Raw genomic sequence first — 27,609 nt, 5'->3', positions numbered from 1 at the left:
GTTGCTGCTACGGTCGGTGAATCAATTACTATTTCTGCGTTATGTGAGGACGGCTCAATTCCTAATGCATCAGTCATTCCGGAAACCACCGGTGATTGTGTGGTAGGAACTTGTAGTGAAGTTGCTCTTATTCTCCAATGTCGGGAACAAACAACACAATTACCAGAATCATTTACTACACCGTATGCAATGGGATGTGTTCATATTCAAACTTGTGGTGATGACCAATGTCTTGAACCAGTTATTTTTACAAACATAACGTAAGTTTTAAATAATATGTTTGATTACAAATCAAAGTTATTCTACAATATTTTATGGAAATTAAGTATTGAGGCTGTATGTTTATTGATGATATTATTTTCTGTTAAATTTACTATTGTTTGTTTACCTGTTTTGTTTTAGCGTGTTGGAGAATTCATCAGGAATAATTGAAATGCATACCACTAATGTTAACGGTACTGTATGTGTTGCTGCTACGGTCGGTGAATCAATTACTGTTTCTGCGTTATGTGAAGATGGATCAATTGCCAATGCAACAGTCACTCCGGAAACCACCGGTGATTGTGTCGTAGGAACTTGTAACGAAGTTGCTCTTATTCTCCAATGTCGGGAACAAACAACACAATTACCAGAAACATTTACAACACCGTATGCAATGGGATGTGTTCATATTCAAACTTGTGCTGACGACCAGTGTCTTGAACCAGTTATTTTTACAAACATAACGTAAGTTTTAAATAATATGTTTCGGTAACAAATCAAAGTTATTCTTCCATAATTGATAGAAATTAAGTATTGATGCCGTATTTTCATTTATGATATTATTTTCTATTACATTTACTATTGTTTGTTTACCTGTTTTGTTTTAGCGTGTTGGAGAAGTCATCAGGAATAATTGAAATGCATACCACTAATGTTAACGGTACTGTATGTGTTGCTGCTACGGTCGGTGAATTAATTACTATTTCTGCGTTATGTGAGGATGGACCAATTGCTAATGCAACAGTCATTCCGGAAACCACCGGTGATTGTGTTGTAGGAACTTGTAGCGAAGTTGCTCTTATTCTCCAATGTCGGGAACAAACAACACAATTACCAGAATCATTTACTACACCGTATGCAATGGGATGTGTTCATATTCAAACTTGTGGTGACGACCAGTGTAATATTCCTATTGAAAGACATAATATATCGTAAGACATTTTAGTTTATTATGTTATCTTTTTCTATTGTCATTTTTCGCTTAAATTGTAATGTTCATCTTCGACAGTTTGTAATTGTTGTGTGTTCGGCATGACTGTATTTCATGCTTTTAATGATTGACTGCTTCATTGTATGAGATATTTTCAAGCTCTTCAAGAATTCAAAACTTACTGTTCTATTTTGTTTTCAATTAGGCCTAATACTTTTTTAATCATGTCGGACAGCTTGACCATTCAAAAAGTCAGCGCTCCATTTTCGGACGCGGAGTAGAACAGTTAATAGCAAAAATAAACAATCTCTGGTGGCAGAACGTTTATATATGCTTTTCATAGTGTGTCGTTGATCGGTCTGTTCGCGATGCGTTACCGTATTGGTATTTTATATTGATGTGTTGTCATTGCTAGCTATTATGATCTGATATTTTTTTTAAATAGTCAATTTCCATGAGTGGAATGGTAGCCATACAAATAATTCCATTAGGTGAATATAAGACATTTTCACCGAATGAAATTATTTGTTCTATTACACGAATATAAAACAATTTTGTTTAATACTAATTTTAACGACTGACTGGCCAATGCCCAAATCATATAGATGGGTAGGCCTACCAGAACACTTATAGACGGCGGACACGTCTGGTTGATTTTCGAATGCGATCAGCCAACCGTCTCTTGTCCTGCGTGGTTGCTCGCTTTGTAGTTATAAACCACGCACGTATAACGAAATTCACGAAAACACGTACTCTAGTAACCAAACTTTACTCTCATTATAACGAACGAAATCATGATAACGCAGGAGTTCAATGTACTGTACGATCATCCAATGAAATGACAAGAATCTATGGCATTTTGTGTGTCTCTCTTGTATTGTCCTCCAATTTACAGCTTACAATGCACAATAATTAGAGATACTAGAAAATTTCAAGTGTTCTTATGTATTACTTATATTTTTTACCGGTTTTTAATTTGTAGTTTTTTTTTTATTTAATACGCATCCAACAGCGAGCAACTTGGCAGTTACAAGATGGATAAACTATTTTATAATGTATTGTGCTTATAAACTAAGTCTCATTTTAAGGCTTAATATAGAGAGTCGTGAGTTACAACACTTTCACTATGTCCGGATTGAACCTTATACCTTGGGATTGGAAGGCAAGCAAATTAACAAGTTACACCTCCCCAACGCACTATTTCTATTTTTATAATACTGATTATTAAAGTTGATTAGATTACTGTATTAAACGTGCCTACAATTTTACTTTAGTATTTCGAAATCTGACTCTGTGACCATGTACATGACAAATGACAAGGGACGTATTTGTGCTGAGGTTCCTGTTGGCGAGACTGTGAATGTATCAGCAGTTTGCTTTGATGATACGCTAATTAGTAAAACTGTTACGATTAGTTCACCTGGTAGCTGTTCTGAAAATGATTGTTTTGACGTTTTACTCGAATGTATTAGTTCATCCACTGTAGCTGTTCCGACAACAAATTCCCCTTGTAAGTACCTTCATATGTTATTACAGTTAATTCTTCAGTAACCATTTCTATAATTTGTAAATAAGATTTTATATTTGTATTTACCTGTGTAAGTTGTGACTATCTCATTTAATTAGAAGTTAATCAGTATTTCAATTATTTTACCCTCAAATATATTTGAAATTGGTCATGTTTAGGTTAAAATTTTACTTTATAATTAACAATAATAATAATAAAAATATAAATAATAATAATACATTATGTTTGATTTTAAATTACTAGTGCTACTTGTCATTGAATGTCCAGCAGACGTCACGCTTCCAACTGGAGTAGGGTTAAACTATGCAATTGTTGAATTGGATGAGCCCACTATCAGTGGAGCTTATGGTGACTTTTATGTAAATGTTATTCCAGAAGAAACTAAATTTCCAATCGGCCAACACAACGTGTCATATACAGCACAAGACAGTTTGGGGCGACATGCATCCTGTGTTTACTACATTACCATCGCAGGTATATTTTATTCATAGTTAAATGTTTACTAACGAATTTATCAGGTAACCTACATTTTCTATACCTGTTTCGTTTGTAAGAATTATAGCATTACATCTGACACAATCCAAGAGATAGGAATCGACCGTTTATTCCTTTTGGTTGGAATCAACGTATCAACTTTGTGTCGGTCCTTCTTTCTTATGCAAATTTGATCATCACCGGTGACTGCGAATCTGCGCTTACGCAATCTTAGTTTTTAGTCAAACCCGGTGATCCATGAAGAAAGTTTAAGATGGTGATTCAACGACATCAGGCCTATATATTTAGTAAATACATAGTGTATTTCCTTTTAAAATAATACATGTTAAACACAATTTACATTATTAAGCTATGTAACTATGGCGTCCCAAATTGTACACAGTTTAGTAAGTGTATTTTGAAAAACAAACTATTGAAATGGATATTAGATCTAATTCATTCACTATAATTAGCCGCCTCAGCTCATCCGAACTTGTTGATGTTGACTACTGTTATGTAGTGGATGCTGACAGGACCACAATATAAAACAGGTTTTTCTTTTACCTGATTGTGTAATCCTGTATAAATATGTATTTATATGTAAATATGTAGTTGCACAATTTGCTAGTCATATTTGTTACGTCATCATTCCATGTTTTTTTCTTTTTGGAGAAATGAAAAGGAGAAAAAAAAAAAGAACAGTTTAGTAACTGTATGTTTAATTGATATTCATGTTCTTATTTATTTTACTGGTTGTATATTTATTTTCATAATGTGAGAAATTATTTAGAGGATTAGGGTTACGTAGGAATGATGGTCCATTATGGCCCAGTACCAACGATAGTGCACGATGTTTTGCTCGGTAGAAAAAAAAAACACCATACGAGAATCAGCTGTTATATATTCTATATATTGATCAAAGCAAAAATATGAATTAATAAACGGTTAAAATTATTATTTGATTTTTGTGTATTATGATCTTTACGTAGATCACAAAGAATGTACATAATAATATAAATATATATCATTTTTATTTTAGATATGGAACCCCCAAGAATAACATGTCCAAGTAATATTAATACAATGCTGGCTATTAACACGAATAGCATTGTTATTACATGGAATGATGCAATCGCTACAGACAATGCTGGCGGTGTTACTGTCATACCCTTCGCCAGTAATATGTATGTCTCTGGAGATTCATTTGAAGAAGGCGAATATACATTAATGTACGTTGCAATTGATGACGAAGGACTGATTTCTGTGTGTTCCTTTACAATTGAAATAACTGGTAAGTGAGGGTACATATCACTTGAATTGAACATATATCACACAACATGTTTATGATGAAGATGACATTTATTATTTGAAACACTTTTAAAGTGAAAAAATAAACGCGTTTAGGGGTCAATTAAACAAAAGTAGGTTTTTATAGATAAGCTCTTTTATCAAGCTACAAATACGTTTATTCACCAAATCATAACGTGAAAATAATTTGATTTGTACAATGGTTTTCTTGAAGACTAAAAACAAATAATTATTTAGAAACAAATGTAATTAATCTTTTTACGAATAAAATAACCCCCAAAAATTGGTGTTTTGCATGAATGTACAGTATAGTAATAGTTCAACATGTATATATACAGGGCAGTTATATATCTAATTTTGAGATATGCATGTAAAGGTAAATTACATCACAGTGCGGCATTAGCATAAATTGTAACCGCAATTCGCCTAAAAAAGTGAGGCCTTTTCTTTTACTAAAATGGTATACGTAAATACTGTTGTCACTGCCTTCTTTACTAACAGGTGCTTCCTGTAACGTGGGGTTCTTCCGCTGTCCAGAAAAGTGTATAGCAGACAGATTCAAGTGTGATGGCTTACCGGATTGTCAAGACGCGTTTGATGAATCAGAAGAAAATTGTGGTATGTTAAATACTACATATATTTGTTTTAAAACCCAATACTCTGCTATCTTTAGTGAGTTGAACATTCCCAGATAATTGAGATATCTAACATGTGTTCCTAATTCGTTACACAATTATAGGGTCTTGCCTTTCAACCGAGTTCCGTTGTCCTAACAGTTCAAAATGTATTCAAGAGTGTTATGTTTGTGACAACTATTTCGATTGCTATAACAATGCCGAAGAAGAAGAGTCGTTTTGCTCAGGTTTTGTATTTTTCTAATTCATTTTATCTAATATTATTGCATAATATTCTTTTTCAAAATAAACCATTTATTATTCGGCGGAGTACATTTATCATCATTTATCCACATGAGCAACCGATGCATTATGTTATAATGTTGTAGCCATCAAAGTAGGCTAAAAATACAAACACAGAATGAAAATATACATGCCTTGAAAGATTATGTGATGTTCTGTACAGTAGAAATAACAATTTTATGTATTTTATATCAAAGGATTTTGCAAGTGGGATATTTCAATAATACCTGAGGCTGTTATTATAGAAGGAACGAAATGTAATTTTGGAATTGGAGAAAACATAACATATAGCTGTTTTAACGGATATACTTTAGTTGGTATGCCAGTTAGTCCTTGTCTGATCGGCGGTGTGTTTCAGTTCCCTAGTTGTTACGGTAATATAACATTGGCATACGTTACCTATTATAGACATAATAGAACTATTCTGGCTTTTAATTGTGTAATCGTCTAAATATTTTGGTTTTTGGAAATTAACCATGCTTTTGTTGAAACAGCTGATTGTCCTCAACTCTCGGTTGATGGTGTTGAGATTACTGGTTCGTATACGCATGGTAGTAACTTGCAATTTGTTTGTGAAATGGACGGGTATGAGCTTATTCCAACTTCAGCTGTCGCTACAACTTGTAACAATGGAATATATGATCAGCCTGCTCCTCGTGGGTGTCGAGGTATGTATGCCGACAATAAAGTCAATTAGTAACATTTTATTTAAACTCAGGCTATTTTCAGTCAGGGGAAAAATGGAAAAAGGTTTCCTACTTTCTAGAAATGTTATCAGTTAATCTATATTGTTTTGACAACACTTCTGTTTAAAGTGAACGCTGTGATCACTGCAGTGTAGCTTTGTCTCCCTCGATAACTATACAAATAATGAACACATTATGGAATTGGTTAACACGGCACAAGAGAAAGTAACCGAAATAGAATCATGTAGTGAATTGAACATTCCCAGATAATTGAGATATCTAAAATGTGTTGATGGCTGAATTTGCCATTTTCTCCCTAACTGTAAAGTAAAAAAGAAATAGTATTAATTACTCTGCAAATTTATAAATTATAATAATATTGTTTACGTGCTCAAGATATTGATGAGTGTACAAAAAATCCTTATACATGTGATCAAATTGGAACTTGTATCAACGAAGATGGTGGTTTCAGATGTGAATGTCCTGATGGATATGTTGTTAATGGTACACAATGCAATGGTAAAGTGTAATATTTATTTAACAAATCTTTATCATTTATTTTAATTAAATATTTAACTTTGCATTTAATTTTAATGTTTTCTCTCGTTTACTCTCACTCATTCACATATTATTCATTTTCTCCTAATAATATGTAATACTTTCTAAACAAAGACCAAATATTCTTTTTTCTTACTTTTCGTTTTCTTCCTTTTCGTTAATATTATAAATAGAGCAACATTATTATATTTTCTATTTTAAGATATAAACGAATGCCTTCTGATTAACGAATGTGCAGAAATTGGTTCCATGTGCTTCAACAGTGACGGAAGTTACACATGTGAATGTGGTGAAGGTTACTTTGGAGATGGATATAATTGTGAAGGTAATGAACTACGTTTTACCCGAATAATATGTTTTAGATTTGGTCATTTTTTTAATTTATTTATTTATTTATTTTTTTTTTATTTATTCGGTATATTAAAAACACAGCCAATTACAAAACGACGGTCAAGGACTGAAATGAATTGCATTACAAAAATATAAAAATTTGATAAAATTGCTATAAAAATAGAACCATCCTATTAAAATTAAATATCGTACCATGAATTATAAAACATACATGAATAAAAAACCTCAAAACATTCACTTATTAAATATCTTTAAAATACTGGGGTACCAAATTACAACAAGGAACCAAACAAGGCCCATTGACTTAACGAAAAAAAAGCTAGTGGTGCCTATTAATTATATCAACCATGGTGGGAACTGGAGACGACCTAAGTCTGCTGGTTTTACAATGAGGTAATTCGAGAAAGCGGTTGACTCTGAGAGACCGAGCTGGCTTATGAAGAGGGGGGAGTATTTCTCTAAACAGCTCGTTATTGCAGTAATACGATAGTATAAAGCAAATCATTTTAAATAGGATTTTAGATGTCACGGCGAACTGTTATGCTGCATGCTTCGGGCATCGAACATTTATTAATTGACTGTTGCCTCCTTTATTATCGACAATTTTTCTCTTTTTACTCTTTGACGGATTTAAAACTCCCTGATTGCTCTTGATATTCTTTCTATTTTGTTTGGCTTTTCTTTCTAAATGTGCTCTCCCTGCCTTATTTTAGTATTGCCATATCTCTTAATTGATAGATAACATGATTAAAACAACAATAATTATACGATGTTTGAAAAATATTTGGATGAATTAATAACGATAAAATAACATTAATGTATTATATATTCCAGTTGATTTCTTCTTCCCGTGGGGTACCGAACAAGGCGACGACAGTCTAAATACCCTTTATGAATTGTCTTCCAATGATATACCAGAGAAGGTATCGCCGACTTTTAAACCTACCAATGGATTTCCATTCCATGGCGATTTTATATACAGTATATACGTAAGTACCCTCTACTGTGTATACTGAGAGTACACAAATCAACATTTATGATTTTCTATCCTATGTCAGTTAAGTATTTTGAACTGTTTTCATTATATGTCAATACAATCTCACTGTTATTATTGTACTCCCAAATAATTCGTTTTAGGTTTTTGTTTTGTTTTAGAAAACATTACCACACATAGAACAATTCCATAAACAATAGTTCTAGGTTTTCTTTAACGAAAACCATTACAAACTAAATTTTCAATTATTTTATGTACTAACTACCTGTAGTGTACTGAAAATGGAGCAATTGTTTTGTCTCAAGAAAATGCTCCAAAATATGGACTGGCAAATCCACCAACCGATGGTCTCTACAGAAACTACCCGTTTAAAGTTATCGCTCCGTTCTGGGCGGATTCCGATTTATCGGGTGACATTGGTGAAGTGTATTACAACGTAAGTATAATTGTGCACGGTATGCCTACATTATTCTGATCAGTAGCATATCGAAAAACAACTAAACCTACTTATTTTTATAAAGGTATTCACTGTCATAGGCTGCCTAGGCATATTGTAGTAGCACACTCTTATTCTCGTCAAATAAATACCTACCAGATTTGAAAATGATAAGACATTATGAAAACCAATAAAATAAACCATAGACATAGACATAGACCATGCACTATAATAGCTATTTTAGTTTACAACGGTGTAATACTACTATTCAACATTTAAAATTTTACTTTTACTAGTCAAATGCAACAACTGTTGTTTTCCAAATTTAGGTGTACCAAAATAATATGGACACAGGAGGTGAACGTGACATAGAAATGTTAGCATTAGCATCAAATCGCACAAGGCAATTTTCAAGTCAATTGGGTATTCTGAATCTCGACGATAATTGGATGGGCAAGTGGATGTTGGTTGTAACATGGGAGAAAATACCACAATATCCGGTAGAAAATAATGATGGGAAGGTAATACATTGCACTATATTTTTTAGTTCATGCAAAATAATGGTGAAGCAAAAGTATTGCGTGTGTTGTTGTAACTTACCGCTTGAAGAGTACGGGTTATATTTTCTACCTTCTACCATTTCCTGACGATTAGTATAAATTGAATACAATACCAAACTAACACTATATATTATGCAAAACTATCAGAATAATCAAATCTCTTACTTGGTAAATATGATCACATCAGCTGAATTTTAATCTATCTTTCTTCCTTACGACATTTTATTATTTTTACCATTGAATGTCATGCATTTATAATCTCTTAATATTCGAGTGATTATAAATTTAATTCGTATTTGAGCCTTCGGGCTGCTATGTCTTCTTTTTTTCGATTTGTCTTATTTAACTACTGAATATTCCAGAAGAAAAAGTGGGTGGAGCGGTGTGTGAAAAGGAGGTAATGAAATTGCTTCTGCACGCCACAGTAAAATTGATAGCATAGTAAACCATTATGCATAACACACATGTTCATTCTAATATTTACAGACGGCAACCTTCCAAGCAGCACTTATCACAGACGGTGTGTATAGTTTTACATTATTTAATTATGAGATCAATGGCATGAAGTGGAATCCAGATGTTCTTGATAAGAAAAATGTGATTATTGGTTATGGAGTAGGAGTAAATGGAGAATACAACAACGTCCAGCTAGATTCAAATTATTTTCCAACTGCTAACTCAAGATATTCTCCAGATTCCACGAGTAATACTGGCTTAAATGGTCAATGGTTCTTTAGATTGGAAATGAATACCGAAGATACGGTCAATTACAGGCAATATTGTATGGATTGGAGAAACACAGAATCGAGTAACCTATGGTGGTTAAGTGGATTTGGAGTATGTCCATGCGTACATACACAGAGTTCCAACGATTTATCTTTTGGAAATAGTAGACGCGGGCGGGCATCCCGAACATCTTCTGTTTCGCCAGAACTGGTAGACGCCATTAACGCCGCGGATGGTGAGTTATTACTTGTACATTTTATAATTCAAAACTTTAATGTCATCATAACCAGTGTAATCATCAAAAATACAACTTTTAAAGAATCATCATTACCGATTAAGATGGCAGTTGGGGGAAAAATGGTCATTTTATTGTTAGTGTTACTATTGTGACAGTGATCGTAAATAAATAAGCAAAACTACATGTAGCATAATGTAACATCGATCTTTCCCATGTCTATCAACCTATTTCTTCGTCAACCTATTTCCTCGTCAACAAACGTGGTCTCTGCTTGACCACACTATAGAAGAGTTACTTATTCTATTTAGATATAATATAAATCTAATATAAGTATATATTTATGTTTTAGGAAACTCCTTTTGTCTGCAGACTCAAGTTGCATCATGGTCAGGAGCGGGTATGACATGTTGTTACAGGGGAGATGGGTCACTCATTGAAGGATATGGAGGCAATGTGTTTTCAAGTAGTTTCGTGGAACGATATCATTTTGTTGATAACAATTTCTTTCTATTTTTTCTACATTTCTGTAAGTCGGTAATATAACTGGTGTAGAATTATATGCTTGTGATATTCAATTACTGTTAAGATCATTTACAGAAAAAGATTTAAAATATTACATATAACAATATCAGATCGATTCTAAAACCGCAAAAATTAACAGCAAACCGTACATAAACATAAATAAAATACAAAACTATATTTGGAAAGAAGTGTTAGATACAAATAGCAACAAGCAAGTTTTTTTGTAAAAATAAAAACCGGTAGGCATTTCTTATAATGTAGATATTTAATTTACACACGATATTACACTTTGTATGTGGTTAACAATAATTTTTAAAAAACCTTTATTTTAGACTTGGACTGGATTCCCCGCTACGTTTGCTGTTCTGAATCAAATGATCCTTACTATTGTAACTTGTATGCGGAGGTAAGACCAAAAGGTACTTGCCAAGGATACATACCACCAAATATCGGTAAGTCTTGTAAAAACAGATAGACGGACAGACGGACCGACTATTGGTTGGACTTATGGATGGAGATTGATGCACGGACTGACAAATAGACAGATGAACAAAATAATTGATAAACGGATAGGCAAACTTGACAGATAAATAAAAACAAAATTATCAATGTTGACTTCATACAGGTATAATTAACTATTAAACATAATATGTAGGGCTAACTACTTTAATTCTAATGAAATGAAATGACACATTCTTTCTTCCAACGAACCCAAAATGTAGTCATGGTGATAGTTTTGTGTCCGTTAACAAAATATTTAGAACAACAAGTCAGAATAGGCTAATACTATTTACTATTACTTACAACCTAAAACTTAATCTTAAACTAATAATCATAATCAAATAATAATCATAATCATACAAGTTTGTTTCGTTTTTATTTGTAAATTATATAATTATATTTTTCAAAATAATAAAGACGAAACAAACTTTTATGATTGGTTTAATCTAGTGGAAAATACGCAAAACACTTAATAATAAGTGAAACAATGAAATTGTATTTAGGATGGGTATTTGGTGATCCGCACATGCGTACGCTGGATGGTCTTGAATATACATTTAATGCAATGGGGGAATTTTTACTTTTGAATGTCAACGACGAATTCATGTTACAAGGACGAATGCAGAAATTTAGGAACGATGTAGATGCTACAGTCTTTACAGCAATTGCAGCTCAGGCTGGTTTTACTAAAGTAAATATTATTTTTAATAGATTTTACGTAGCTAACATTTATAAAGCTATTGACATTATATAACTATTGTTTTGTATAAAATTATGTTCTAATACTTAGGCCTAACAGTAAAGCGTGGTTCCCACTAGCGACGCAACACAAGGACGTATTGGATGGGTTTGTTTCGAAACAAACCCATCAAGAAACAAACCCATCAAGTGAATTGACTAATCACAAGCGATGGCTTATTGGCTTGTGATTGCTAACTGTATATAACTTCGCTTGTCATTGGTTAAAACGCTTGCGTTGCGTTTACGTCCTTGCGTTACGTTCAAGTGGGAACCAAGCTTAATGCCAGTTTAAAGTCAACTGGAAATTAATAAAATTATCAAAAAATAGTACTTAATTCAAACTTTTACAAATAGCTTGATATAAATAAATCAGAATGAGTAAAACTAGAGTTATAGAATCAATATTTCAACTACACCACATCTGCGGCTATTCCTCATCTTCATAGTTTTGCATTATAATAAATTCCAGATACCACTGTGTGGTTTGTATTTATACAGTTATTTGTAATAATATTTTACTTGATTTACAGGTGGAGTTTAAATTAAATTCGAATGCTAGTGATTTTGAAATTGTTGTAAATGGTAGCATTGCTGTTAATAAAACAGACTTAGGCACTGGTAATATACATTATTTTTACTTCATGAAATGTTTGATGACAATACTGCAAATAATTAATGTTTATGCATTGTACGAGGAGAATATTTTATGGAGTTGAAAGATTGACTATTATTTTATTATGATAATAAATAGATAATAAGCCTACTATATTGTGGAGATACTTTACAATACAACCAATTGGATGCGTTCTAAAGATTTTGAAAAAATATTACCATTAAATATATCATATTTTCGACCAGCAAAACTAATACCGGTAACATAATTTAACTTATCAATAAGCAAGAATGAACTTTATGATATAGGCCTAATGATATGTATTATATGATTTTTTTTTTTCTGTAGAACCGTATGTTTCAGAATCTGATAGCACTTTCTCGATAAGTCTTCCTTCTGGTAATTCAACTGATAACCGTGTTGTTGCCGCATGGTCATCTGGTATTTCTCTATCAATTGGGTTAGTGAAAACAGCAATAGACGTAGTTGCATCCATTCCTGACAGTTACAAAGGACAAACAAATGGCTTATACGGTAGGCTTACTAATGTATTTTATTTGTTTCGAAGAAATAAATATTATTATTATACTGAAGTACACTTACAACAATATCGTCACAAAAACAAGTTATATTATAATACTATAATAATTTGAATTACCATCCAACAATTTGTTACTGCAATTTTGAAATTAACCATATTTTGTAGGTGTTTGGAATGACAACGTTACTGATGACTTTCTTTTATCGAACGGCACAACACTTGTTATTGAACCAAACACAACCGTAACAGACATATATGCTTTACAGTTTGGAAGCACATGTAAGAATGAATAAAAATCCAAACAAGAAATAAGAATAAATACCGATCGCAATTAATAATAAAAATGCCCTTTCTAACTTTGTACGCAAATTTAGCTTTCTTGTACCTTTTAGTTAATATTATTTTATTAAAATTACACTATAGAAAACCTGAAATAAACAAAAACGGGCAGTGACATACAGAATACATATAACATAAGTACCGTATGTGAATACATGTCATTTACAGTGAAGCAGGAGTTAAACGTGTGTTTAGGAATGTGGAGAATTAACTTGTTTACATAGTCTTTGCAAGAAGTAGACCAAATTTCGAGAAATGAATTAATATACATCATCAGAAAGATAAAGACATCTTCTGTTGTAAAATCTCTATATTATAACAAATATTAGAAATACTAAAAAGAATACTTTTCATATTTGTTTTTTAGGGAGAACAACAAACGAAACATCATTGTTTACCTATGTCGATGGTGAAACATGGTACTCTGTAAATAACCTCACCTTTAAGCCTGCATTATTCGAAGATCTTGTTCAGAACCATAATGGAACTGATTTCTACGACCAGGCAGTGAAAATGTGTGGAAATGATAGAACGTGTCTGTTTGACACTCTAATTACGAGTGATCTTTCTTTTGGTGAAATCACAAAGTCAACCAATGAAAATAACAACAATAATTTAGACGAATTGGGTAAATAATAGTGTTTACAAATTACATCGTCAGTGTACAAAAATATATCAAATACCATATAAAATATGCACTTGCACATACAATTACGCACTGATATATTAATGGTAACTGTTATTTCTAAAATCTTTAAATTAGAAATTTGTTTAAATTATGTTATACACAGTAATTTCAGAGGGGAAAAAATGGCGATTTCAAATGTACGTACCGCAGGATTATAAATACATTGTCGTTTTCAGAAACGAATAAATAGACACGATGATTAATGTAGTCTACTAAAATTAGCACCCTGGGAATTAGGCCTACTTCCGAAGGAGAAACTTGTCTTTAAAAAAAAAACAATTTGTGTTTTGTATATAACATTAGAGTTGAGGGATGGGAAAGAAGATGGGAAGAACACTTTTTACATATATTCTTTATCCACTCAGTAACGAAATATTGCTTTAAATGTTTTATAGGCCTATAAATAATATACCACTAAACACAGTAAACCATTTTCGATTTAATACTTTTTGAAAACTGTCCCTGTTATAGTAGATTGAAATAGTAAAGTACATGTAACGATACAACACTACGACGTTTATTATTAATTAATACAAACGTTGAGAAACAGTTGTCAGTAATAAAGTTTTTATTTATATATTATGTGTTTAAATATCCAGCAGTAGAGCCTACCCACAGTCACAGTAATAAATGTTCTTTGTATATGTGTTTATATATCTAACAGTAACCACATTCACAGTAAGAAAATGTCGATTCAAATGGCGACCAAAAATGGTTATTACGTATCTACAAATTGTCAAAGTATTGCAATACTTATCTCAGTTGTAAGTTTATTCTCCAAGGGCCCATACATTTACCTACTCGTGTTAAGCCAAGGGCTCATAAATTATGTTATATATGCGTATTGTTGATAGGTCTTCCGAAACAATACAAACATGTTTTGTTATAACAAACATAATACATAAACAATAGCTCAACATTAACACCCATAAATCTCTTCTTCTAGTCATGACAACGACGGCATGTAACTATTGTAATTACATTGGATGTATTACAATTTCGTTCCCAGTCATTACACTTAATAAAAGAATATGTGTATGAAACCAAAATTCCAAGGACGTAGGTTAGGTTTTTCATGAAAAGGAACAAATCCTAGGGAGGCTTAGCTAACATTTAGAAAATCCCCTGGGCTAATGGGGTAAACAATTCAACAATTTATTTTATTTATCCGGATATAAAATATCAAATTCCAACCACCTAAAGTGGCATATTTACAAAAGTAGAAACAAAGAATACGAACCTATTTTGGCAAGAAATTTTAACCATTACACTATAATATCTTACTAATACCACTAATATTATGAAAATGGTTAAACTGACACTGTATTAAAGTATTGTGTATAGATGTTTGTCCTCTCTTTTTACTGTTCAAACTGCTAACAAATAATTTTGGTTTATGTATTAAGACTTTACAAGTAATAAAAAGTTACATTTGTCTTTCATTTAAAGATAACTTCCCACCAAACATTACGAGTGTCCTTGCTATTTCTCCTCCTAATGCTTTGAATGGTACAAACCAACTGTTGGCGATGGTAGGCATTCAGTACATATTAAGAGTTGTTGCAACAGACCCAGAAGACAGTCCTGTAACGTACTCCCTTGAAGATTCTGTTCCTGGTGCTGGTATTGATACAGGTAAAAAATTACGAGAAACCATGGACCTCCATGGAGAAACTAACTAAATTAATTTTATACATCAGTTATTGAAAATGTTATTAAATATTGACACTCTATACATTAAATAATTCAATTCAATCCCATTTTAAGGCATTTTATGTTAATCATAGCATCACCATTATATTTTGCAAAAGTCCATTATGCAGTTTTAATAATAGTTATTCACTAATTATTTCACTTATAAAAAGACAAAAGAAACATTTAATTGAACCAAAAAACCATTGCCTGACAGACAATTTTTTTTTTTGGCCTTAAAGATGTATTGTCACCCAAAAACATGAAAAATGAAGATTAATTAAATCAGACTTTGAATATGTTATTTTGTAGTTTTAATAAAGTTAATAACTTCCATAGAAATTATTATGTTTTCACTTGTAAATAAAAGGACAAAATAAATGGTTAAATTCAACAAAAAATCCATTGGCTGGCAGCCAATTTGACCATTTTTTGCTTTAAATTACATTTTGTCAGGTAAATACATTTTTTTTTCGAATCCAATTTTTGATCAAAGTCGATAACTATTATGTTACATTAAAATGGAATATTCAACAACAAACATTTTGAGAATTATTTTTTCAGGGGACAATACATCTTTAAATTATTTTTGTTTCAGGTAAATTATTTTTTTGGTCAAAGTGAATAACTATTACTTGACATTAAAATTAAAATGGCATATTAAGAAAATATATATAATATGTTTTAGGGGGGTACATACTTTAAATGCGTGTACATGCGTTGCATAATACCACGGAATTTGCAACCTCTTGAATGATATTGTTGTTAGCCATTGACATATTAACATATTTATAATATTTCTATGAAAATGGCAAACTAATAATGATAAAATGAACTGATGGAAAAATTGTTATATAATACTTGGTAAAACTGAGCAGTCGCCTCGAGACTCGACACATTGTTATTCTTCTACATGTTTTGTTTAACTGTGATTGTTTCTTTTTAAGATGGTGTTTTCACATGGACCCCTCTTGCAACTGACCAGGTTAAGATCACACTTGTTGCAATGGATGATCAAGGAGCAGCGGCGTCCTTCCCACTAGATGTCATTATATGTAATTGTGAGAATGGCGGGGTTTGCAATTTTAATGCTCTCGTTGAAAGATCAGATTTACTGAACAATCATTTTGCAGTTAGTTACATGTTTATTCTTTTTGTTTTGAAATAAAAGTACATCTATTTTATGTTGATATTTTGTATTAAAGATGGGTTCATAATTTGATCATGTATTGTTGAAAAGAGAAAAAAGCAAAATGTAGATACTTTCAGCAGCAGCTGCAAGTACCATTCATAATGTAAAATAATATCATCAATGTTAAAAGCAAGATTTAACTGAATTATTGTGGATGCTCAACATTCAATGTTGGTATTAGTTTAGTTATTGTGGTAAAAAGCGACGGCTGTAGTGACATAATACACACTAAGTACCACTCTAATACGTTTCGTTATCGTTTTAGGTGTCCGAGTGTGAGTGCACTCCTGCATGGACCGGGTTTGATTGCAGTGAAGATTACGATGGCTGTTTAGATAACCCTTGTTATCCTGGAGTCACATGTACCGATCAAATGGCACCCTTAATAAATGTTACATGTTCGACATGTCCTGGTGATTTAATAGGAAATGGATTCAAATGTTACGGTACGTAATTTCTCTCTAATATCATTAAATAATTCCAATGACCTTATGACCCACGTTATTGTAACTCTTCCTCTGGTCTAGCTTATACGTGTTTATACTAATTATTTTTAAACTATTTCTTAGTACACAATTTTTTTTAATGTACTCATATCGACGATTTGTTTCATTTGTTAAGGTATTTGTAAGGTATTTTGAAATAAATGAATCTTTAACATGTATTCGCTTCATACAGTGTAATATATTTAACTCTTAAATAACATACACATTTTATCATTAGGTCTTATCAGTTATTTTTAACCTGTAACATAAATTATATTACTTGCTGTAATTCAGATTTTGATGAGTGTACTGAAGGTCATGACAGAGAAGATGGTGTACCGTTCTGCCAACAGGAATGTACCAATACTTTGGGCTCATACACTTGCAGCTGCAGAGAAGGATATGTTTTAAATGTTGATCTAAAGAATTGCGATGGTAAGCTTACATAAATAATATTGATATTAAACATATAAATTGAAACGCTCAGATTATTTGCTGTAAGTGTAAGTTTACTAGTTTAATATGACAAATACTTTTTTAGTAGCTGCATGAACAAATACTGAACCTCTGTTTTTGTGAACCATTTTATCGGTGAAAAATGCGCGTTTTTTATATTTCGGCTCTGTACAGACAACCAGAGCATACAATAACAAGCTGTTTTGGCATCAATATATCGATTAAAAAATATATGATATGTATACATAAATCAGGACAATAAAAGGAACATTCATTCTATCTTGTCAAACGAGACAGTTAGTACAATAATGCATACATGTACTAGCGTGACAGATTATTCGTTTTATAAGATAGATTGTAATTTACTATTAATATTTCATAGACATTGATGAGTGCATGATGATGACTGATGATTGTAGTGAGTATGCAACCTGTGAAAATACAGAAGGATCATTCAACTGCACATGCTCAGAAGGTTACAATGGCAATGGACAGATATGCAACAGTAAGTTCTGTGGTGGATTCTGCTGAAAATTTACTATTAGCCTTTTAAATATTAAAACAATAAAGACTTTGAGGGAAATTTACTGCCTTTTCCCCCCTTTCTTTCCACCTCCATTTGATTTTATTGTTTAAAGTTTATTTTTTTGTCGATTCAGAAATAAATAGATAATTAAAATGAGTTTAATGTTTGTATTTTAAGATATAAACGAATGTAATATGGCTGATTATCCATGCGATGAAAATGCTGACTGTACTGATACTAGTGGATCGTATATTTGCCAATGTGTAAATGGATATGAAGGAGATGGAAAAGGCTGTCAAGGTATACACGCATTTGTTTTTTGCATATTTACAAAGTGCTTATCTTTACGATACCAATGTATTACTCATTTCATGGTACTGTAGAAATAACATTTATATAAGTGGGATGGTTAGGCTAAATCGTTTTAATCTAGAACACGTATTATTTTTCTTTTACACTAGATAATATTAACACAATATTAACAATGTAATTTCCATATTTCACCAGATATTAATGAATGTACTCGTGAACTTCATTCTTGCGACATGTTCGCAGACTGTATCAACACTCAAGGGTCCTATAGATGTTCTTGCTTGCCTGGTTGGACTGGTAATGGATCTTTCTGCGAGGATATCAATGAATGCTTTGCTAGTGTTTGTGGTAATCGATCAATTTGTGAAAACACACCTGGAAGTTACTTTTGTAGTTGTCCTAGTGGTTATGTTGGAGATGGATCTACATGCATTGGTAACTATAATTAATAATTCTTAAAGTATAGATATTTAGTTTACTTAATTACTTGATTACATTAATGTTTGCGGCACATGTTGCATGTTTCAATAAGTGATTAAAAATGTCTAGAACGTTATTGAAACACGTTCAAAGATCATTGCTTTATGCGTAGCTGTGCTTTCTTTCTTCTCGAACCAACAACTGTGGTTTGGAGTCATACAATACCAATATATTTAGTGATTTACAGTCGTATTTTAAAAAACTTACGAAAAGTACAAAAAGTATTCTTCTTGATGGCCGGATAAGTAATTTTAAAGAACCTCTTTGTTGTCGTCTTATTTTAGATTAATGAATTCTTCATGTAAATAATTATATGGTACTGTTTTAAATAAATAATTTGTAATAATAAAATGTTACCAATTCAAATATTCTAAAATAACTAATATTAATTCAAGATATATTGTAATATAATTGTCCTTTGAAACAAATATTTTCTTCAAAATAAAATAAAAACAATATTTATTTTCCATAAAAAAAATAATTAAAAAAAATCATTAGAGATTTGAACCGGGGCTAGAGGTGTGGTTATCAAAACAGAGCATTACCCGTTACGGTTAGACAATAGTCTATTTATACGTGATTCATGTTACGTGATTCATGTGGCGTCATATATATGTATATTCATGAACTTCATCTTGAGAAAACGAAGCTTGTATTAACCTTAACCTATAAACAAGATGACCGGTTAGTTCAGTCGTGTTAACAACGCGAATTACAGGGGTTAGAATCCCACGCTGGTCGGAACGTTCCGTGTTTGAATAGAGTTAAAGATATGCGAGCTACTGTGTTTAGGGTTCACAGAATTATACGCCCCTCTTTCCACCATGTCATAAGGCAGCAACATCAATGCATCTGAAGTCGTGGAAACGTTTCCAAGGCTGTGGGAGGGACTTAGTGCAGATTTCTAGACCAAGTTCGAAGTTTGACTTATCTTCCGCCGCTCGCGCTGTATACTCTTTGTTCACATTTCAGTGTTTTACTGCAAATGAGATTGATTATATTGCTGTTTATTATTTGATTTTATGAATAAGGATACCTTGATACGATATTGTCTTTCCAACAGACGTTGATGAATGTTCTAGCAACACTCATGACTGTTTAGAAACATCTAGGTGCTCAAATACAAATGGAGGATTTGATTGTCCATGTAAACCTGGCTATGAGTTAAATAACGAGGAATGTTCAGGTATTGTAATACAAATTCTAAATAAATAACAGAATCAGTAATATGATTAACAAAATTTACAATGTACGAGTTTATAACTTAATGTATACGTTTTGTTTAGACATAAACGAATGTTTGGCAAATAACACGTGTGGCATAAATGCACACTGTAGCAATACACCTGGAAGTTTCGTGTGCACCTGTCAGTCTGGCTACTCATTGGTTGGAAATGAATGTAAAGGTAAGCCTAAAGAAATAATAGAAATATTACAGGTAGATTTGAACTCGTCATAAACGGGTTATGTGATCCACGCAAACGCAACCCAACTTGGTGGGCATTCATCAGTTAGTATGTGGTCAAATAATACACGATACATTAAAAAAGGTGGGGATTGTTGAATTGTTGAAAACATACAAAGTTGGGACACTTTGAACAAGCTATAGTATATACATGTCTCTCTGTATTTCGTCTAAAACGGACATGTATTCAATTTTGTAAGATTATATTGTGTAATGTAATTGCAGATATTGATGAATGCCAACTTGGAATTAACGACTGCCATCAAATGTGTAACAACACAGTAGGACATTATAGTTGTTATTGTAACAACAACTATGAACTACGCAATGATAGCGTATCCTGTCAACGTAAGTTACAGATTGTTTTTCTGTTTATCAACTAATATACACATTAATAATGAATGTTTATAGACATTACAGGTTGATTTTCAAACCCGATTGGTCTACAAACTCGTTTTGCGCACATAAATTATGGCCATAGGCCTATACTAAAATGTCACGGTTGATGACGTAAGTGTTAAATGGAGTAGTCATTGTGTTAAGCTTAACTGAAATATTACGTTCTATGAAACCATATTATTGCCGTGTGTGTGTGTGTGTGTGTGATTTCTAAATAAAGAAAAGAGAAAATCGAGACTTATTTTCACTCGAGAAGGCACAGTTGTATCATAACATTCTTAACTTTACTTTGTAAGGAATAGACCCAATCGATTGCTAATATTTGTTTACATAGTTATCATGTCTTAGGTAAATGTTGTCCTATGCTCGGATGACGTTTATACTAGTTGAATGATATTTAAATAAAGTAACATATTTGACTTACCTTCACATAGCTATACAAGGGGCAGAATGCAATACCGACCCATGTGTGAATGCCTTTTGTTCAATGAACGGAAATGATGTATCGTGTCTCTGCAAGACCGGCTATGAAGCGATTGACGGGAATACAACGCATTGTCTAAGTATGTAACGTGATTAATATTTAGATTTACAGTTTAATTTTATAATTATTAAAGTAAATACAGTATTTAGTTTCAATCTTTCCTCTTCTCACACATGATGATGGTTTGTATTTTAATAACAATTTACGGGTAATGCTATTTTGGCCTTTAATTTGTGTTATTGTCTTGAGCTATTAAATTACACCACCATTATTCATGTCTAGAAAGTCCATTGCAAGCCGTTACGCATTCATCAGTATTTATATGGATATAAAAAAGTAAAGGTAAAATAAACATTACGGTTATCAACTACATTACTACTACTGTGATTTATTTTTAGATGTAAATGAATGCACTAACACTACACATATGTGTAGTGACGTTTGCATTGACACGGATGGATCGTACAATTGTTCTTGTGGCGACGGTTATGCGTTATCGGCAGATCTGAGAAACTGTGAAGGTATGCTAGTACTTACCTACTTAATAATAAATAGACAAAATCAAATTCTCATTCGATTGAATCCGTCCTTGTAGAATTGTATGCGTGTAGTTAGTAAATTATTATAATTTATAATTTACAAAGGGTTTGACTTTTATACAAGTTAGATGTTGTGTATAACTTCCCTTAATGATGCATACAATACTACACAATATTATGCAGAATTCCATTCATTTTCTTTAAGATCCTTGAGCACTTTGTGGGTATGTGCGCTTTATAATTCTTATTATTATCTTATTTTATCTTATCTTATTGAATTACCTTTTCAGATATAAATGAATGTGATTTTTCGTCTTCATGTGACCAAAATGCAATGTGTGCAAATGCCCCTGGAACGTACATATGTTCATGTAATTTAGGATATTTAGGAAACGGAAAGCAATGTGAAGGTAATGATTTTTTTATACAGTAAGCAACAAGTTATTTTACATACTTATAACAACAATGTGTAAAGATATCAAGGTCAATTTTTATATTTTAATTTTAACATTGATTTCATAATGGTCAATACGTATACAGGTCAATACATATATAGGCCTATATTATTAGATACCATGAAGGCTACATAAATATTAGCAATAACATAAGATGCACGAGTAATAGATAAAGACACCATTACATGGATCGGAATAACTTGATGTAAACACTCATATTAATCCCTCCAACGAATTGTCTTGGTCATTTTTTTCAATTCTGAATTATATAATGGTCAATACAAAACATAATAAGCATAGCATCGATAGAAGCATGAAGGCTACATAAATCAGCATTAAAGTGGTATGAGTATTTAACTAGAAGTAAAAACACACATTGATCCTTCAAAACAAAACGAACACAACTAATTTTCAGCAGACATAATACTGCAGGCTGAAAAAGAAAACCATGGGGTTTAATAACATTACATTATCATCAAAAATAACTTTCTGACAACAGATTTACCCCAATTATCAATATTTAAATTATAGATTTCTTCCCGCTATTATAAAAAAAATCACTAGTTTATACAAGTTATGTTTATGCTTTAATTCCATAGATGTAGATGAATGTGAACATATTCGTGTTTACTGTACTGGAAATGAAACATGCGAGTATGGGCGATGTGATGATGCTGCGTACTGCGACAATAATAATGGATCCTACATGTGCCACTGTAATGACGGATATACTGGAAATGGAATGATGTGCTTTGGTGAGTATAGTTCTTAAAATAGGTTATTCTCCTTTTACATGCACTTATTCTGGCTGTTATTTTTACTTACTGCAACACACATTATAAACAAATAACATAATAATATAGTTCACACTGATGATGGGAAGTGCTTCCCAAAAAACGTATGTATATCTATAACCATCGAGAGAATTAAACTGCTTAAACGGATTATTTTGTTTATTAAGTAAATAATAATAATAATATCATATTGCAAGAAAGAAAATTAGTAATTTTAATGCTAAAATATATTAATGTAGTCCTCTTCCTTTAACTCGAAGTTGTCAAGTTCAACGTTATTTTTATAACGAAAACGTAAGATTAACTATTATGTTTTCATTTACAGTAATGTTGTATACTCCTTTTAAAAATGTTAATTTATAGATATAAATGAGTGTTCAACCATGCCATGTGATTCAATGGCCACCTGTACCAATACACCTGGTGATTATTCATGCACATGTAACTCTGGATTTGTTGGCGATGGCGAAACTTGTGAAGGTGAGACATTTAAAAGCAACATTTTAAACTAAACTCCGATATCATGTTTTAACACAAACATAACATAATGTACAATGAATAAGGAAATATCTATACACTTTTTCTAAATATACCATTTCAGTATTGCATAATTGTCCAAACAAATTGGAAAAGCAGTACTTTAAGGCCCAAATAGTCTAAATTGCCTGTAAAATTTAACCGTTTACTTTGACTTTCTACGGAAGTAAATAACTTGATTAAAACTGCCTTCATCTTTCATTTTTTTGGGGGACTATAGCCATCTTTAAGTCGAGAATCGCCGATAATCAATATTTAAACCAAATGAATTATCACTATTGTGTTATAACATGTATATTATTTTCGTACAGATATTAACGAATGTCATGTGAACAGTAGTTGTCATACAAAAGCTGAATGTACAAACATAGTAGGGTCCTACCAATGTATGTGTGTAGATGGTTACCGTGGAGATGGATCGAAAAATTGCACGAACATAGATGAATGCACAGACAACACCAATGACTGTCACCAACAGGCAACCTGTACTGATACTCCTGGTTCATTCTCATGCATGTGCAATCCTGGATTTAATGGCACTGGACAGATATGTGAAAGTATGAAAATATCATAAGGCTACCGTTGTTGCTATTTCTTTCTTTCCTTTCTTTGTTTACCGTATCTCATCATTTTTCTTCTTTGCCGCTGTGACAGTTATAGTTTTGGAATTTCGAATTATTATACAGATATCGTTTTAATGTATGAAATGATTAATAGATAACAGAACATAAGTTCCTAAAGTAACAATGTTCGCTTGTATATAATTAATTTTGAAAGTGTTTACAAATTGATTTTCAAGCGGCGGTTTCACACGATTAATTTGCTATCGATTTGTCTACCATCCCACATCAACGATGTATGTACCTACAGTATTTCCTTTTTTTTTAAAGACGTGGATGAATGTACGCTTAACCAAGATAATTGCGATACAAATGCGCTATGCATTGATTCAGAAGGCTCGTACGCATGTGTTTGCAATGCTGGTTATTTTAGCAGTAATGGAGGAAGTGGAATAATTGGCAATTGTGATGGTATGTTTGATGGTATATTTTACTTTGCAAAACACTTTTATAAATGTATTTGTTCTGATTTTTTTTTTGATCATTCTCTTGGAATTGGCACAATTTACATTTTTGATTATAGTATAAGTGATGCTCCGCTGTAATCCTAATAAATATTGTAGTAGGCCTAATGATTTAATAAACATGGTAATATAATAAAAAAATTCTACGCAAAAAAGACTTTCAGAGTAGTAGGCCTAATTGTGTAATTAGAGACGATCGGGGAACCAGGTAGGTAAATGATCAATTGTCACTATAATTGTTTTTATCTTTTCATACTTCTCTTCTACTCCGTTTTATTTGTAGATGTTGATGAATGTCAGCTTAATGTACACAATTGTTCGGATGAAGGAACTTGCCAAAATGTTGTCAGTGGATTCAAATGTTCTTGTAACGATGGTTATTCTGGTAATGGAGTTGAATGTGCAGGTATGGCTAAATTGATGGTTCTACCGTTTTTGTTTATTTTCTTACTATTTCAGGCAAAAACATAAAATTACGAACGAGGAACTGATACTATAACGGTTTGTTTTCGCTTATTATGTATTTATGATTTTAAAAAATTTGTTAACATTGGATTTGCTTCTTCTCATTTTTAAAAGGTTAATACTGCTAAATTAATTGTTTATATTATTATTATTTCAATCTTAATCAAATTACTGATAAATGATGTCAGTCACTTGACAGGTTTACAAATAAATTTCGGGTACCACGCTTCATCAGTGCATGATTTTAATCCTGAGATTTTGTTTGTAAAAAAAAACGATTGAAGAAAATTATTTGGAAGATTTTTCTTTTTATATAGAGCAATTATGTGTCTTATAGTGTTTTAAATTATTAACCAATCAGCAATTGTTATTTATTTTATACAGACATAAATGAATGCGAGATTGAGAATCCCTGTGACTCAAATGAAAACAAGAAATGCGAGAATACTCAAGGAAATTATACATGTATATGTATGATTAACTTTGTTAATGAAAATGATGTTTGTATCGGTAAGTTTGTCAAGAATTATACACATTTTGTATTTACAGTATTTTTTTTATGTACCCGCGTCCAAATAATGTTGTCATAATCAGCGATAGTGAGCTTTCGCATCCAATTGGGTAGACAAATATGGTGGCATAGTATCACATACTGTATAAATCAATGAATCATCTTTATTCTCAAACATTCTGATAACAAGTTGTATTGACTGTTGTTTCTTTCTAGGCAAGTTAAGAATTGCATTTCAAGTTTAAATTTAATGTTTGACTGCACCCGAACTATCTTACTTTTAATAGCCATTGGATATATTATATATCCACAACCTTTTCGTAAGCTTTGTCGGTATTGCTGTTCATCTTATTATGGGGATAAGATTTAAAGAAACACATTTCTAAACTAATAATTATCAATTTACATTTGACTCTGATATGATTCTGATCATTTATCAAAATAGCCAGGCATATATAACGATATTAAATACTATATTTATTGTTATAATTATATTTTAGGTGCATTGACAATAGACTTGGTGGTAAACTTTACGGACATCAAGGGTATGGTCGCCAGCATTAATCCAGGTGTTTTGAATTCATACGAAACTCGAACTATGCTAGCTGAAGATGTATGTTATTACTATTATTTCAATATATAGACATTGTTAAATTATATATCTAATTGTTCACATTGCATAATAAACACCACACAATATTAATACTTCTTTAAATTCCTATTTCATTTAGGTTTATCAATTAATGAAATCGACGAACATTAGTGATTCAATACTGCACGTAAGTGTAGCAAACCACAGACAGGTTTACCCCTATGTTGAAGTGACTCTCAGAATCGATTTTCCTGTATCAACGAACATTAAACAAACGGATATTGTTACAGCATTTTTTGGAGAATTAACAGGTTCAGATAACATGCATCTGCCCCCAGACAACAATGTTGATAGGACATATTGGATAATCATTACACATGGTAAGAATCTGTGTATTACAGAATACATCCATGTACGCACAGTGTTGCAGACGCTCATGCCTGTAAAAATATTAACATTATTACCATTATTACATCTTGTATATTTATCAGCTCCGAAATGTTTACAAGACAGTAAAGAATGATTTAAAGAATTCCACGAAATGTTTGATTTCTAAGTACATTTTATGAGCTAGACCTACAGTTTTAGATGATTACTGTACATTGTAACTACACTCGATCACAAACTATCTTTAATACTATTATAATAATATACATTAAGAGACTGCTAGATTTAGTTATTTCACAATATATCAAACTTATCGTACGCATTATTTTTACTATTCTAAAACATACCAACATTATTTTATTTTTTAGAGCAAGATATGGTAACTATCACACAATTACCTACATATACGGAAATATCAACAAATCCACCCTCAGCTGCGACGACGATACAGTCAACTAATTTTAACCAACAGACGACAGTAACTGATCTATCTACTTTTAAAGAAATGAGTACAGTAGGTGATCAAAGAGAAACCGTCACAGATGAAGAGGACAAACAAAAAATGTTAACAACATTGCAACAAAGTACCATCACTGAAACAGTCACATATGAAAAACAACAACGAACAATGCTATCAACACTACAACAAAGAACTATGAAAGAAACAGTCACCGATGATGAAGAACAGCAAACAATGTCAACAACATTGCACCAAAGAACTATGAAAGAAACAGTCACCGATGATGAAGAAGAGCCAACAGTGCCAACAAAAATACAAGAAATTACTATGAAAGAAACAGTGACAGAAGATATAGAACAACAAACAGTACCAACAACTACT

The 27,609-nt window shown here is 31.9% G+C and overlaps 1 protein-coding gene across 1 annotated transcript; it reads left to right on the top strand.

The window, feature by feature from the left end:
• The first annotated feature begins 900 nt into the window (after nt 1-900).
• Nucleotides 901-27,571, top strand: LOC140052517 (uncharacterized). Its single transcript, XM_072098126.1, has 44 exons — nt 901-1,193; nt 2,467-2,702; nt 2,964-3,194; nt 4,234-4,485; nt 5,004-5,120; nt 5,242-5,364; nt 5,617-5,793; nt 5,914-6,087; nt 6,502-6,624; nt 6,866-6,988; nt 7,849-8,003; nt 8,280-8,444; nt 8,774-8,965; nt 9,491-9,965; nt 10,318-10,494; nt 10,823-10,942; nt 11,495-11,682; nt 12,263-12,350; nt 12,694-12,879; nt 13,052-13,165; nt 13,593-13,853; nt 15,363-15,548; nt 16,553-16,737; nt 17,063-17,243; nt 17,577-17,717; nt 18,121-18,243; nt 18,442-18,564; nt 18,772-19,011; nt 20,120-20,242; nt 20,343-20,462; nt 20,747-20,869; nt 21,355-21,483; nt 21,803-21,925; nt 22,234-22,353; nt 22,998-23,153; nt 23,556-23,672; nt 24,041-24,286; nt 24,620-24,760; nt 25,097-25,219; nt 25,663-25,788; nt 26,290-26,402; nt 26,521-26,761; nt 27,137-27,528; nt 27,563-27,571. Exons 1-44 carry the CDS (start codon nt 901-903, stop codon nt 27,569-27,571), a joined length of 7,551 nt encoding a protein of 2,516 aa, XP_071954227.1.
• The last annotated feature ends 38 nt before the right edge of the window (nt 27,572-27,609 follow it).

The sequence above is a fragment of the Antedon mediterranea genome, chromosome 6, assembly GCF_964355755.1.
Source record: "Antedon mediterranea chromosome 6, ecAntMedi1.1, whole genome shotgun sequence".
Taxonomy (NCBI): Eukaryota; Metazoa; Echinodermata; class Crinoidea; order Comatulida; family Antedonidae; genus Antedon; species Antedon mediterranea.
Note: the sequence above shows the minus strand (reverse complement) of the source record. Positions and strands in the feature narration are given on the sequence as shown.

What these genes read in the sequence shown, in the direction of transcription:
- LOC140052517 (XM_072098126.1), top strand. Translation starts at nt 901, where the DNA reads ATGCATACCACTAATGTTAACGGTACTGTATGTGTTGCTGCTACGGTC. An exon ending in CTCAGGCTGGTTTTACTAAA is followed by an intron (nt 11,683 to 12,262) that starts GTAAATATTATT and finishes CTTGATTTACAG; the next exon opens with GTGGAGTTTAAATTAAATTC. An exon ending in CAATGGACAGATATGCAACA is followed by an intron (nt 18,244 to 18,441) that starts GTAAGTTCTGTG and finishes TTGTATTTTAAG; the next exon opens with ATATAAACGAATGTAATATG.